General features: G+C 42.0%; 1 protein-coding gene across 4 annotated transcripts in view; it reads left to right on the top strand.

The window, feature by feature from the left end:
- Positions 1-15,609, top strand: part of UGT8 (UDP glycosyltransferase 8) — a 35,848-nt gene that overhangs the window by 1,142 nt on the left and 19,097 nt on the right. The window contains exons 1-2 of one of the 4 annotated variants that reach the window (XM_021531495.3): positions 211-370; positions 14,198-15,021. In XM_021531495.3, the coding sequence (XP_021387170.1) occupies positions 14,200-15,021 (822 nt within the window). In that variant the 5' untranslated portion in view covers positions 211-370; positions 14,198-14,199. Of the gene's footprint in view, positions 1-210; positions 371-1,312; positions 1,334-9,062; positions 9,146-14,197; positions 15,022-15,609 lie in introns of those variants that run through there. The other 3 variants (XM_021531496.3, XM_021531493.3, XM_021531494.3) reach the window with 3 other exon arrangements.

Below are 15,609 nucleotides of genomic sequence, written 5' to 3'. Positions count from 1 at the left end.
GGCCGGTCCCCGTTTGCTACTCGGCGTCGCCGTGAGGGGCTGTCGCCGACAGCCGCCCCGCCGTGGTGTCAGCGCGGGTAGCACCGCGGCGTGTGGGAGCAGACCCCCCCCCCCGCCCCTTGTTGGGTTGGCTCCCGGCTGCCGGCTTGGGGACGCGGTGTGAGGGACATCGTAGACCTGGGGTGGCTCCCAGAGCGGCCGGGATGCAGTGCCCTCCCTGGATATTCCCTCAGTTTCCAGTCCAGCCGCCTCTGAAGGAGCAGCGTTGCGTAATTGCTGCTGCGCCTCCCGGTTGAGCTCAAAAAGGAGGAAAACCGTGATGCGCGAACTTTTCGGGCGATACATCGCTGAAGTTGCGGTATTTAAGCGGGTATCGAGTGGCATTTTGTCTCTGTCTAAACAACCTACTCTTTTGGGCCCTGGCTGCGGAACAAGCAAGGAATTTTTGGGAATTGCGCAGCCCGTTTTGCGTGCTCGTCAGAGTTCCCTGGGGATGGACAGCAGGGAGCAACTCTAGTAGTAGACATCCTTGAAGGTCCTCTCCCCCGAAACAAACCTTGAAATGAATATATTTTGAGTTCTTTTTTTGTGTTACGACCAAATGACTTCGTTTTGTGAATAATTCACGTGATATTACTTAGTTCCAGACTTTCATTGCCAGTGTTTTCCCACTTAACGTTTCCAGTCTGAAGCTGCCTGCTTTTCCAAGCAATTATCACACAAGGGCACTTAGATTTTTAGCTGAGCTAGTTTTAAAGCACGGACACTTTGTAGTGTGCAATTAACCTTTGCTTCACGTTTCCTTGTTTTTGTTCCTTTGTTTCAGTCATTGATCCAGGCCGAACACTGGATACTGCAGTGGCTTTTCTTTTCCAAAAGACCAACCAGTTTGTGCTGGAGTCTTGTGCTCTGAGACAGCTTTCATGCTGTTGTGAAAATACTTCAGGTGAAATACAGGGAAATGAGTATTTAGCACAAAATGTTTGTGATTTTTTTTTTTTTTTTTTTTTTTTGCATGTTTCCTGTTAGCAGAAGCTCTTTATGGAACCCAAGAAAAGAAGCTATTTGTTTTGTGATGTGTCTGTTAAATATTGAGACTCAGAGGTGAGAATCATGTCAGTGTTTTAGGAGATTTTATTTTCTTAGGGTGCCTTTAAACAGTTGAGTTGTTCTAAAGCAGGATTTGGGTGGAGAAACCCATGGGATTAACCAGGGCTGGACGTGAGGACGTCTGAAAAGGTCCTGCAACCTTCTATTGTGCAGGGTGATGTCACCTGAGCTCTGAGTCCTCTCCTTGCCGGTGCCAGTGGATTGGAGGCAAGTGGCGTGCTGAGTAAGTGCTAATGAAGCAGTGGGCTGGTTTTGGTGGATGGAATCGATGGCAATTGCAGCTGGGTGCGTGGCTACTGTGCCTCGCTGGCACGGCTTTGAGTGTGGCCTTCTCTCTACCTGTTGAGACGTGCACAGAGGACGTGGTTTGCTGGAATACTCTTCCTACTACTTGAAAAGTGTTCTGCGATAATTAAAAGTGTAACAATGTCTGTCCTGACTTGGTTATTTTCTAATTGATGTTCTTGAGCAGGAGATATATTAGTTTTGACTTAAACTGCAGTGTTTATTGTCCTTGACTACCTTGCCTGCTGTTATCCACTAGGGCTCTTTCAAGTGCTTTTTGTCCACATTGCTGTTTTAACCAGGTTGCTCCCTTCAGAACAGTACAAGAATTTACCTTGGTTTATTCCTTATTGGTCAAATCTCTTGTCTTTTAATCACAAGAGAAATCCCACTCCAGTATTAAAGCCTATTGGGCTGTTTGTGGTGAGATCAAATTTGTGGGATGATTAGCAAATAAAATAACTTTTTTTCTCCAGCTCCATATTTCAACAAATATTTTTATTTCTGTTTATTACAAAGTCATATTTGTGAAGAGAACAGAACTGTGTTTGAGAGGTGCTGACACATGAGAAGCATTTGACATCATTCACCTCCTGTTGTTGGTATTTCTAGTCCTCAGAAAAAATTCAGCATGGATTGGTTTATTGTTGTTTTAGAGAGTATCTTTGGGCTGAAAACTGACTTTCTGAAACAGCTCCAAGTGTTTGTGAATAGATATTGTAGAGGGCTCTTCTCTCTGTTTTCCAGGAAGTAAAATACACTGGAAGCATTTAATAGAATTCTGTCCTTCCCCCAGGACAGCTTTGCTGGGAGGCAATTTTCAAGACTTGTGACATAAGGTTTCTTGAACCTTTTGATGAATTATTTTTCATCTTTTATGACACTGACACTTGGATGTGCGCATGTTAAAATGCTCAGGGTGTGAGGTCCTGATATTCCGTGTAAGAAATAAGTACCTAAATGGTGTTTAGCCCAAGCTCTGCCTATGAACTAGTTTGTCATGCCCATAATTTTATTTGTATAGGGAAACAAGCATAGCTTTCTTCTTTGCTGTGTGCTGTTCTTTCCTCCTATGAATGGATGGTTCAGCTTCACAAAAAATAAGCAACTTAAGAGTATTTTCCCCTCTTACTCAGTAACTAAGGGGAGAGTTAATGGGAAGTCTTGAGTCAGCTTCTGAAAGTGAGCCTTAATGCCCTGCAGAAACAGCATGCCTTAAAAAAAAAATCAAATATTAAGGCTGTGTCTCAGTGTATTTAGAGGGAGGTAGCAGTGTGAATGTAGAAGTTGGAGGACCTTTCAAGTTTCTTAGTTCAAGACTATATTCCATTAGAGAAGTTACTTTCACCATCAATCTGGAAAAAGTGACTTATTTCTTATACCTGCAGATGGAGTGCGTAAGTGTAACCAAAACTTCAAACATGAAATTTAGACATCCAGGATTTTAGATTAAAATGCAGTTGCATATTTTGTATTTGTTTTGGTTTTTTTTTCTGCAGCCCTTATCCCATTTGAAAGTTATTTTAGTTAAGTCAAATGAATAAGATGCTTTAATGCCAGGAGTACCAATTCATGAAATGCACATTTTTAAAAGTATTGCTAAAACTTTCAACAAAAATTAAGTACTAGCTTAAAAAAAAAAATCACAAAAACCTAGCATGAAGCAAAGAAAAAGAAACAAAAAGGCCTCAAGAAAACAGATGGCTGTACTCATGTGGTCTAACTTGCTCTTAACTTTATTTTCAGGACATCATCATTGTCTTCCCAATTTAATGTTTCAACCAAGAAATACTCAAATTTGAGGCAAAGTGAGGTCTGCTTGACACTGTGAAGTGAGGTTTTCTGGCAGACACTGTAAGTGTGGAAGGAGCATCTGTCTGAATGAAATTGGGGTGAGGAGCAGGAGTTATGCCCCAGGTACTGCTGTCAGCATGAGAAGCACAGCTTGTGAGGTGAGGTGGGAAGTGTGGCAGCAGAGCCTGCTGCCATGGCCAACCCCAGCTTCAGATGTACTATCTGCTTCAGATTTGTAAGTGCTAGGGATTTTTTAAATGAGAGAGTTGTTATAGAGTGTAATGGTGTTTGCAAGGACCTAAATGTTTGGTTTTTGGCAGGTTTGCTTGGGAAGCCACTTGTACCAATTGATGATAATGCAAACATCTGCTCAGAAGTACTTCTTTTTGATAGTACAGTGTGCTGAGGTGGACCTTGCAGCAGTACCCTGCTCAGGAGTGTTCTTGGCTAGAAGCTTGCTGCCACCGGAGTTCTGGGTTTGGCATGGTCCAAAATCACCATAGCTCAGTTAAAACCTTTGCATCAATGCTCTGTAAATGCCAGCAAAGCTTTGCTTGAGAATTACACCCCTGATGAAGCCTTGCTGGTCCTTAGAAAAACTTTATTGCCTTAAACTGAGCTTTGATGGGTGTGTGGTGATGTTTGGTCCCTGGGCACAGAACTTCACCATAAGTAATGTGATTTAAAATGCTTGTGTGAAGTTTTGTCCCTACACATTTTGCTTCCCAGCAGTGCAGAGTGGAAAATTCCACGTGTATTTCAGTAACATGTCTGGATAGGCCAGTCTAGTGCTTGGGGCACCCATGACTCGTGGGGCTAAAAGTAAATGGGAGCTGCTGGTGTCAGTCTTGTGAGGACTTGTGTGGAAACTTGCCCAAGGATGGTTGATGATTATCTGAGGTTTTTTTTCCCAAGTTGAGAATCTTGAAAAACACATCTGAGTGTATAAAATACAGGAGTAAAGCTGTCCTATTTCTTTAACCACTCCTAATGATAAACCATTAATTACTGTGCTTTGTGACACGGTAGTTATTTTGCTTGTTTATCAATTAGCTTTATTTTCATGGAAGTACACTCGGATTGGAGTATTCCAAACCATTTTATCTCAGACTATACTTTTATTAGACAATCAGTCTTGCCTTAAACTGCTTACTAATGACATAACTACGATACAGTTTATGAAGTTATTTCTGTATTAAACCCCCATCAGGTATTTATTACTATGTAGTGTTAATGTTGAGAAAGCTTTAGTTGCTTTCCAGAAGTAAAGGAATACCTGGGAAGTTCCATTTTAGTGGGTAGGAACAGACACATGCATGTGTAGAACTACTTGGGAGTGTACCTGGATGGGTTATTGTTCATTTGTTTTGGTTTTATACCCAGATTGTTCTGGAAATTGTAGTCTTGGAGATGGGAACCATCTTTGTCTTGACCCCTTGTAACCTTTGCATTTATTTTCTCTTGTCCCTAATGTTTGTGAATTAACAGGTTGTACTTAAGTCTTAGATTGTCTTTGAAATTATTTTGAATTATACTCTAGACTCACTCAACTACTGGTGCTAGAAATTTGCACGAGGCTTAGAAGCTTATGTGTGTTTAAAAATTTTTGTACAGCTACCAAAAAAAAAAAAGCCCCAACCCTTACTGGAGTATATTTTGCACCTTTTAGAAGATTCCAGAGTTGATTTCTATACCCTGTAGCTCTGATAAGTGATGCGATCTTGCTCTTAAAATCAGGATCTTAGGATTATCTATAGAGGAAAGCTGTTATACTGCTTTTATCCTGACTCTAGGCCCAGATTCTACTAGAAGATAGTTCAAAGGAGGCACTCAAAATACAAGTCTGAGAGCAACAGGCAACAACTGAATTTGAAGAAAACAAACCTGTCAATTTCAAAACAGAAGCTATTAACAGACTGAATAAGCTAAATGTTTTTGGCATTTGTGGTGTTGCTGCAATTATTTTAATGGGGCTGAATAAGAGCAAACCATGATGAAAGCAAGTGTTTTTACTTTATTCCAGGTTGTATTTCCCACTGCTGGAACAAACCTGTGATAGTTTCCTTTGTGATTGTTTGTGTGCCTTGTTAAAATGTGCTTATTTGCTATAGGATGAAGTCAGAAACGGAACAAAGAAATTCATTGAGTTCTTCTGGGTGTCATGTGATGGCGTGACCAGGGAGAGCTTGTACCAAGCTGAAGCCAGCTGGAGTGAAAAGCAAAGCATCCCCCCAATAATTATCAAAGTTAAGTGAAAATCCCAGTAAAATGGGTTTCAGTTTAAAACTACTGTTGTCTCAGGACCTGAGGCTTGTTCATGAGGCAAAATTCATGCTCGGGTGATTGGTAGCACATAACTACAGGCACCAATGAGTTAGGCTTACAGCAAAGTGCACTGCGATTTCTTCCAGCCCCTTCTTCAGAGGACCATTATAGCAAAGGACATCCAGCCATTAATTCAAGTGTTGAAAATCAGAGTCAGGTTTTTTCTTTTGTGCATATTTCCATCTTTTTAGCACTTAATTCAGCTGCTATTTCAGCCTGTCTTTTGATGCCAGTGCAAGACCAAAGACTTCATGGGCAGCTTTGACCCTAAAGTGGAGGCATCTTTGTCTCCATCAGCTCCTGTGGTGCTTATGCCTCATCCTCTCTGCAGGCAGAAAGTTTCCTTTTATTTTCAGCGCTTAGTCCTGTGGTGAATTATTCTGTTTCTGGGCTCTTCAGGGCACAGTGGTCACATAGCAGGAGCAGGGCCAGTATAAAACATCTTTACCAGCACAGGTGTCCCCGGAAATGTGGAATAACCTGTTGGCTTCTCTCTGTTGATACCCCCAGCCCTGATATCATCGCAATATTTCTGGTTCTTTCTGGTGTAAAGTGGCTGCAGCGGGTGGAGAAACTTAGCCTTTCAGGTCTGGGTACTTGGAGGGAGGGTCTCCAGGAGCTGAGGTGACTTAGTCAAGGGACTTGAATGTTGTTGCCAAAACACCGTGTTGTGGGTGAGCTCCAGGTAGATGAGAAGGAAGAGGTGTAATTTGTCAGGCAAGGTTCTCACGTCGTGTTGGACGAAGCAGACAAATCTCTCCACCAGGAGCGTGCGTGTCTCTCTTGCAAACAGATGGCTCTTGGCTGTGTGCAGGCAGCAGTTGTCTTCCAAGGTGCCAGGGCTGGGATAACCACAGGCAGCAAGGAGCAGAGCTGCCTCATGGAGAGCGCCAATGCGGAGCAATCCGAGCTGCTGGCACACCGAGTCGGGTTGTCCTTGGTGGAAGGCACGCAGCTTTTGGAGCAATGTGTGAGTGCTTGGTTTTGCTAATCTTCACTATGTAAAGTGTTGCAAATTATAGGCATCTTGAAATGCCCTGTTTGAGATGCCCAGTGCAAAACAGGACAAAAAGGACTGGCTGTTCTTGCTGTCTTTGCTTTTATTTGGGTTATTAAAATGACTCAAGAATGTCTTTTGATTTGTTTTGATTACTCTACCTGGTAGGTCCACAGAGGTTAATGTTTCACAGGTTTTAAAATCTTGATTAAACTCAATTCCGTGCAGTTAGTTGGGCTGAACATGGAAAATGGGTGCTTGTACAATACTGACCTTGAATAAAGTTTATAATTTTTACTGTGTATTGTTTGCTTACTTTTAGTGCGTGGAGTGTTAAGGAATGTAGGTCATGTGGAGTGGAAGGTGCCTTGTCCCTGTTGGAACTCAGTTCACCTTATGAAAATATTTAATTAGACTTGAATCTTTTGCTCTCAGGGAAATCAGGTTTTGGCTGATACAGTCACTACTGCAGCATTATGACCCCAAAGCATACAGGTTTATAAGAGACTTGATTAAAAGATTAAATTACTGCTATTAATAGATTTGGAAATCCTGAGTAGATTTACAGCATAACCACTTCATAAAGATAATATTTGTAAGTATTTAATATTTTTAGATATGATCAGTCTTTCAGAAGCTTGGGGCAGTTTTCTGTAACCATGAAGAATCACAGAGCACTTCTTTCCAAAAGCCAGTGGCGAAGTGTTACCAGGAGTGTTATGCTTTGGCCATTTGCTATAATGTTGTTTTAACAGGACAGAATGCCTTGCATAAGAGTTGTATTTCCATGTAACTTCTGAAAGATCCATCTGCTAGCATCCTTTTGGAAAATATTTTGTGTATAAGCTGTTGAACCTGTATTTTGAAGAAGCTCCTCTTCTGCCATGCCACCTGTCAAGTGAGGATTTCTGAAATCTTTTTTTCTACCATGGTTGAGTACAAAAGCTTAGGTAAAACCTTTCAGTGTTTGATAAAACCTGTTGCACATACAGTAAGTGGTTACTAAAAGTGGTTTCATAAATTGAATATCCTTTTGACTCCTTCTTAATAGCTCCTTTGTCTGACAGAGGATTGTAATGCCTGTAAATCTTCCTTTTTTGCCTGTGGATGAGATGTTCTTGTACTCGTGGAAATGCTTCAGTCATTGGATAGAAAGTGTTTGGGAGACTGTACAAAGCAAATGCAAAAACCTGCTCTTGTTGATACACGTGTCTTACTAATTTCTTAATTTATTCATTTAGTTGAAAAAAGGAGCCTTTGGTTGAAAGCCAAATCACACCACTCATCTAAAGCATTGCAACACAGAATAGCAATTGCAGCATACTAATTGCCTCAGCAATTAGCAACAGGATGTGTGATAGATAAAATTTAAGGACATAAACACAAAGGATGTACAATACCTGGTACCAGAGTCTCTTCCGAGATGATTTCCTGATTTGTTGCTCTGAGACTCAGCACATTTCTTTGTTTCTGGTGCTTTTTTGCTCCTTTTCAGCACGCAGGTCACTTAGTACCAAGGGCTTCCTGATCTTAAACTGCTGTTTGCTGCCTCGAGTCAGCTTGTGGGCCTGGTTTACTGTCATGCTCCTAAAGGATTAGGATATTTTGGATTGCCTGTGGAATATGTACAGCACAGCAAACAGTATTGTGGGCTAAGAACATGTTTTACATTTCCTAGCTTAAAGAAATGGTTAGGAGGCAAGTTTTAGCTTGAAGACCCTTACTTGTGTCATCTGTTATGCCACTAATTGAAATCTTCCTGTCTCCATGATAAAATTATTTTCTGAGATTTGCTGTCAAACATAGTTTGGTCAGTGCATTTCCTCACGCAGGTAGCATTTCTGGGTTCTTGGCAAAAAAATGCTGAGGTGGACTGCTATTAAATCTTAAAATGTTTGCGGGGGATGTGAAAAATTAGACATGTTGAAGGATGTGTGAAAGAGTTTTCCAATGCTCACTCCTTTGGTTTGGAATCAATGCATATTTGTGTGTATGTGTATTTGTGTTTTGTCTTTATTATCAACTACATGTATTTGGCTGGCACAGCTAAGATTTCAGTTGAGTGCATTTTAGCATAGAATCATCCTGTACTTAGTATTAGTGAAACCTTCTCTTTGTCTTGAAGTATTTTATTTGTCTTTTAACATTTTATCTAACTGCAAGTGCCTTCAGTTAGTCATTCCTGGCTATCTGGGGCTTGATAAAAGGCTTTGCTTACAGGGCCTTTGGTTGTGCAACCTGGGTTGTAGGGCTTGGCTCTGTGTTTGTATAGCTGAGGTGTTCACAAGCCTCTGGAGGATGGGTATCATGTTTTACCTGTAAAACAGTTTTTAATAGCAGCTAAAGCAAACAGAACTTCACATGAAATTCATGTCAGTGGGGTTTGGAGTGGGCAGGGCTGGAACAGCAGTGAATGGGGTAATGTCAGCAACAATCTGAGATCACTGGTCATTTCTTGCTCTGTTTTAACGCTTCCTTTCTATTGAGAGCAGTAGTAAGCTGCAGTCAGCAGCTGTTTGGGTTTTTTTTTTGTTTTCTCCCACAGGCAGTTTGTAGTGCTCTCCATGACCAGTTCTTCTGCAGCTTCCCTCAGCATTTCTCTTGCTATGCTTTCAACCACGTCTCTTCCTACAGGTACAGTACATCTGATCTTGAGAGGAGTCAACATCCTGTTTATGTTTAATCTGTGATGAGCGCTGCAGTTGGGCATGGTAGGGTGGGATTGGCTCCTGAGGTGATACTGCCCTGCTCATGGTTCCAGTTTTTTGACTTCAGGTGGGATAACTGAGGTCAAATATGCCTTAGTGAGAGAAAAGCAACTGGCTCTGGAGCCTGGCATGGGTGGTTGCTGTATGTAACTGACAACTGGTCAAGGTCCCTCTACCTGTGTGGGAACTGCATCAATTCTGCAGTTTAATGTGAGTTGCTGATTAAATACATCTCTCTTTCGGAAAAAAGATAGAATTTAAAAAGGGTGTTTCTGCCTTTTTGTTCCAATTGGCTCAGATGCTAAAGTGAAGTTTTAGAGAGTTTGCAGCTCCAAGAGCAGAGTTCGTGTTCTTCCTTCTAAAATAAGGAGTTTTGTGTAATGAGGTGTAGAAAAGGGAGTGGGACAATGCTGAGAGCAAGACAAAGGAATAAATCTGTGTGTTAGCACCACAACTCTGGCGATTTGTAGTATGCACACTTTACTGAATTACATGAAAATCTTACATTTCCCCTTTAAAAAAAAAGAATAATATTCCTGGGATGTGAACATTAGCTTTCCATTTGGGCATAGACATTTAATTGCTAATTAGCTCCTGGATTTGGGCTTGCAGAGGTGGCAGCCTGTTCCTTTAACCTGTGCTGTCTCTGTGGAATGGTAATGAGTAATTTGAGCCCTTTGGGTAAGGTGAGTGATCAGCAGCTCAGAGATTGCTCCTTTGCTGTCAGAGGAGCACTGCTGTTTGGGATGAAGGGCACCTTTCCCGCCAGAGGTCCTGCTCAAACTGCCCAGGTAAACTCAGCAAACCTTAGCAAATTTCAAGAAAGGCTGAATGGAAGGGAGGAACTTAAAAAAGCAAATTGCATCACTGAACTCAAGCTCTGTCAAACTTCCTTTGCTGCTTTTGGAGTCAGGAGTGTTCTTGCTTAGTGAATAAAAAGGCCTTCATATCCTTATGTGCAAATGTATAAGAACTGCTTCATCTTTTGAGTAGTGATAGTGTGGGAGCAGTTTGCATTCAGGCTGTGCTGGATGGAGGTGAGCGAGAGGCTCTTCTGCCTCTGGTTCTCTCTGTGATGGAGGAAAATGTGGATAATGGTATTGCTGGCTTGAAAATAGCTATTTCCGAGTTTCAGAAATAGCAGGTAGGTAGCCAGGAGTGTAAAGCAGAAGAAAACCCTCAAACATGCCAAAAAGTTCTATTAGCAGTGATTAGCAGATTATTAAGGATTGGCAGCAAATCTAAATGTAATCTTGGGTACGTGTTGTAGGACTGTAATTGACTGTTAGACCAATTATTGCTTGGAATCTATTGAAAATAATTTAAGATCGATGTTTATATAAACTACATTAAGTCTTAATGTTTAAATTATTATTCTGAAAGTCAGCTAGCACTACACTTATTTCCATGTCACTCAGTTATTTTCCACATTGTCCAACCTTCAAGTATCAGAGCTTTGTGAAGAAGGAAGGGAAGATACTCCCTCCTGTTTTTTTCTTCTGAAAGTCATTATTTTCTGTGTAGTCACACTTCTTATTGTAGGTTCTACTTAGTCCTTCTGGGTGAATGGAAAAATACTTCCTTAAAACAAAAAAATTATAATTTAGAAGTGTTTTGGTCAGCTGAAAACTGCTCCAACAGTCTGTCCAGGAGTGTTTGATTTTCTGTAACCCTTTAAAACTCATGCTTCCTCTTTCATTTGAAAACCCCTACACAGAGGTCATTAATTCTTCTCCAACACCAGCTACTCATAAAGTTAAAGGCATACCAAGAAGTTAAACATTAACTTGTTCTTGCTGTGCTCCAATAGGAGAACCATTGACAATGAACAGTTGGTTTTACTACTGCAATGCCACTCTGCATCTGATTCTTCTCCATATCCTTGTTTTTAGGGCTTTTCGGCTGAAAGGAATGGCTTCAATTCAGGGATCATTTTATGGGTATTGTTTGGTTGGGTGTTATGGTGTTTTTGGGATTTTTTAAGTGCTAGCAAATTTGGATTTTCCTTTTCACCTTCTGTGATAAAAGGATGTTGCATGCCAGCTCAGACACCGAAACAGTCTTGTTTAATGGAGGCAGATCCTAAGAAGAGGGACTTAAGATAGAGGTACAAAATGGTTTTATATTGTTAACCATCCTGGAGAAATGCATCATTGTGTCTCTGGGCTTTACTTTCCTCTTTTCTGTCAGGACACCTGACAGATTCTTTTTCATGTTCCTGGTGTGCAGAAATGGAAGGCAGTTGCATTGGACATTGATCCTTTTTATATATTGTGGCCAGTGATTTGTTCTGGGAGTTGACAGCTGGATTGTAGCTGGTAGTTAGTAGAACTTCAGAAGAATCCCTGAGCACCAGTTGTGATTAGCTGGTTTCAGCTGAGCACCGCCTTGGCATTGTCCTGAAATGTCTCAAGACTTCTGTGCCTGGGCACTGCTTGCTGCTTTGGGAGAAGAGCTGAATCAGAAATTCCCACTGGAATAGGCAAGTGTCCTGGGGGAATACCTGCTGTGCTGGGGGAGCTCACTGCTGAGGGCAGTTGGACTGAGGGAGTGTCTGGGAGAGAGCCTGGAGCTGAGCTTGGGTGGTAGTGTGCTGATGCCCTGCTGATGGCACTGGGCACCCACTTATTCCCCAGTCCAGTCTGCCAAATGGGAATTAGGCTTATGATTAATTGGCTTACAGAATGCTGTTACCTATTGCCCTTGTTCCTGCAGAATTCAAACCTGAGCTCCCTGCTTCTGTCTGGCCAGGGTATGAAATGATGAGGCTGCAGGTTCCTGCCAGAAGTTCAATAGAAGGTCAATGCCATTTTTCCCAGTAAAAATGTCACTTAATCGGCATTTCTCTAATAGCATCATGTGTTTAATATTGCTATGGCTTGGCAGGTCCTGTTCATATATTTTCCAGCTCCTGTGGAAGGTGCTTATGTTGAAAAGGGGAGTTGCATAATAGGTTTTTGAGAAGTGATTATTGTTTTACCAGTTGTGAAGGTATCTCTAGGTACAGACTGCCAGGGGAGTGTGTTGTGTCATCTCTTGACACTGATACACTGCAAGAGGATAAAAAATTGTTTGGTAAATAATTTTAGTTATTGCCAGGTTTTTGTTAGTCTTTATAATGGCTTCACAAGGAGTAGAATGTGCAGTGTGATTCCTGTTTAAAACTTGGCTGCCAGGTAAGTGTGGGGACAGGAGGCAGTGGGGAAACACTGTCAACATCCTGAGGTTCTCATAGCTTTTGGTGGCACTTGTGTCACCCAGCCATGGAAGCTATGCCTTAGGGCTAAGGATTGTCTCTGCTGTGCTCTATGCCTCAGATCAGGAGTTGGAAGTAGGGCTAGCCTGTGGCAACGTGTTGGATCCTCACGAGCCCTTAGGCTCCTGTAACCTTTGATTTCTGCTGCTGATAGAAACATAACTGAGTTTCCTAGTCCTGCACCTTCATTCATGGTTTTGTAATATTGCTCTTGTTGACAGGAGCAGTAACTCAATACCGTGGGAATGCATGGGGAGATTGAATCAGTAATGGGATGTTTCTGAGTTTGATTAATCATTTTTCTTGAATGTTTCATTGGTGAGCCATGTTTATGTTCTTTTTCTAACACCTCTCTTAGCTAAGGAGCGTTAACCTCCAGTGGGGTCCTGTTCAGGAAAAGTGAGCATGGGCCAGGGCAGTGATTGTCCCTCTCTGCACTTGGCCCTTTGAGACCACACCTTGAGTGCTGTGTCCAGTTCTGGGCCTCTCACCTCATGAACAATATGGAAGTGCTGGAGCACACCCTGACAAGGGCAGGGAAGCTGGTGAAGGATCTAGAGAGTAAGTCCTGTGAGGAGTAATTGGGGGAAAAATAAGCTCAGGGGAGACCTAACTGCTGTCTACAACTACTTCAAAGGGACATCCTTCAGAGTAATAGAACGCAAAAAAACCCTTAAACTTTTTACATAATAAGCATATAGGAACACAGTAATTTATAAATAGGTATGTCATTTAAATAGCTATAAAATATGAGATGCTCTATTTGTTAGCTGGTAACCCATGTAACATTAACTAAGAAAATGTCGTGAGCAATCTCAGGAGCAAGGAGGGGTAGTAGGGTTATATGGGTATACTATAGGGGGAGATACCAAGGACTGAGTAGCAGTGTTTTCTGTTGTTCTTATTTATAAAGGACGCTGCAACAGACTCAGGCGTCCACCTGGATTGGTTTGGCACAAGGAAAGAGCAGATTGTTTGGTTTGGCTTGTACTCATTTCTCTGACCTAGGAGGGTGATGGTGACTGAGGAGTTTCTGACGTGTCCTTGTTGTGCTTCCAAGGCACTTTGCTTTCCTCTGTGGCGTACAGCATTTTAAATCACCCAACCACGTGTGAAAAGTATTTTCCCTTTCTCCAGCAGTGTGCTGCTGTCAGGAACTGTGCATTTAGAATGGCAGTGAGGTCCTTCAGCATAGGTAGGGCTGGCGTTCAAGTGGGTCTTTAAGTGCTGATTTAAATAGGTTGAGAATCAAGTACCTGTTAAAGTGCTTCAGTGGAAGTTGTGGTGTTCACATAGGCAGTACTAACTCCTTGTTATTACACTTGTTCTTATAAGCAGAATGTCATTTTTGGAAGCTCAAAGTTGGTTCTTAGTCAATGGTAGCATCTTCCTGCCTGATTTTTTGCTTTCTGCTCCTACGTATCTGATCATCACTGATACTAAAGAAAAACATAGCATGAATTTGCATGTCATCTTAGGAGGAAAAGTTCTCTATCTTCACTGTCCTGTTAGCTTATGTAAAAACAAAACCCCAGAAAATGTTATGCTAAAATCACAGTGAAGTTGCGGCTTGAGGGAGGACAGCTTGAAGCCTGTGGGTAACTATCAGACAAGACCTCGCAGTGGAAGTGCTCATAACCATGCAAATGAAAGGGTGGCTTGCTTAAACTGCAAAATGTTGTCCTGTTGTCTGTGATGTAATGCTCTTATTTCTCCTTCCAGCTATGAAGCTGTACGCTCCAGCCTTCATTCTCCTGTGGAGTGCTGTTGGGATAGCAAGGGCTGCCAAAATCGTTGTTGTGCCGCCAATTATGTTTGAAAGCCATCTTTATATTTTCAAGACTCTGGCCTCAGCCTTGCATGACCAAGGTCACCAGACAGTGTTTCTCCTCTCTGAGGGCAGAGAGATTCCTCCATCTAATCACTACAGACTTCAGCGCTACCCAGGGATCTTTAACAGCAGCACCTCGGATGATTTCCTCCAGTCCAAGATGAGGAGTATTTTCTCGGGGAGGCTGACTGCCCTCGAACTGTTTGATATCCTGGACCACTACTCCAAGAACTGCGACATGATCGTTGGCAACCGCAACCTCATGCGTGCCCTCAAACAGGAGAAGTTTGACCTGCTCCTGGTAGATCCCAATGAGATGTGTGGATTTGTTATAGCCCATCTTTTAGGAGTTAAGTACGCCGTGTTTTCCACTGGCCTTTGGTATCCAGCAGAAGTGGGCGCTCCAGCTCCCCTGTCCTACGTTCCAGAATTTAACTCGCTGCTCACAGATCACATGAACCTATTAGAGAGGATTAAAAATACTGTTGTTTATCTTATTTCAAGATTTGGAGTCAGTTTTTTGGTTCTGCCAAAATATGAAAGGATAATGCAGAAACACAAGGTTCTTCCAGAGCGGTCCATGTACGACTTGGTCCATGGATCCAGCCTGTGGATGCTTTGTACTGATGTAGCACTGGAGTTTCCAAGACCTACGCTACCCAATGTTGTTTATGTGGGAGGAATCCTAACGAAGCCGGCCAGCCCTCTGCCAGAAGTAAGGTTTGCTGAGTTTTACAGTAATTTCTGTGCTTTCTGCTTGACCTCATGTGATGAGTGGCAGTTCTTAAGCACTGATTTTTCAGGTGGGACCTGTTCTGTTGTTGCTTGATGAAGTATTCCTTGGAAGCCAGCTCATGTGGTGGTGAAGGGAACTGTTTGATCACAAATTCAACAAAATTAATCATTTTTGGATGCAGGAAGTATTCCGCTTTCAAGTGAGGTGCTTAATGCTGCACTAGAGATGAAAACAGTACACTCTGTCTTGGAAATCCCATCAGTAGCTTTTAACCAGACATGGTTTAAAATGAACATGAGGGAGAATAGATGAATACTGTTCATGCTTAAAGAAGCCTGCTGTTTGGTTGTACTAGGTACCTTCATGGTATGGCTGTTTTTATGGTATTTGTTTTTGTACCTTAGGTTTGGGAGTGACTTTAAGACTACGAGTACATAAGCATGAAGAGACTGTACTGAGTGAGAAATGGAGATAAGAGTTGGCATAAATAGCATTAAGGCTGCACTCAGGAGTTTTTACTGTGCACGTGCACAATATTGGGTTCAGAACTTCAGACTGAACAGTGAT

The sequence above is a fragment of the Lonchura striata genome, chromosome 4, assembly GCF_046129695.1.
Source record: "Lonchura striata isolate bLonStr1 chromosome 4, bLonStr1.mat, whole genome shotgun sequence".
In the NCBI taxonomy this organism is placed as follows: Eukaryota; Metazoa; Chordata; class Aves; order Passeriformes; family Estrildidae; genus Lonchura; species Lonchura striata.
This window is presented reverse-complemented; position numbering and strand designations above follow the sequence as displayed.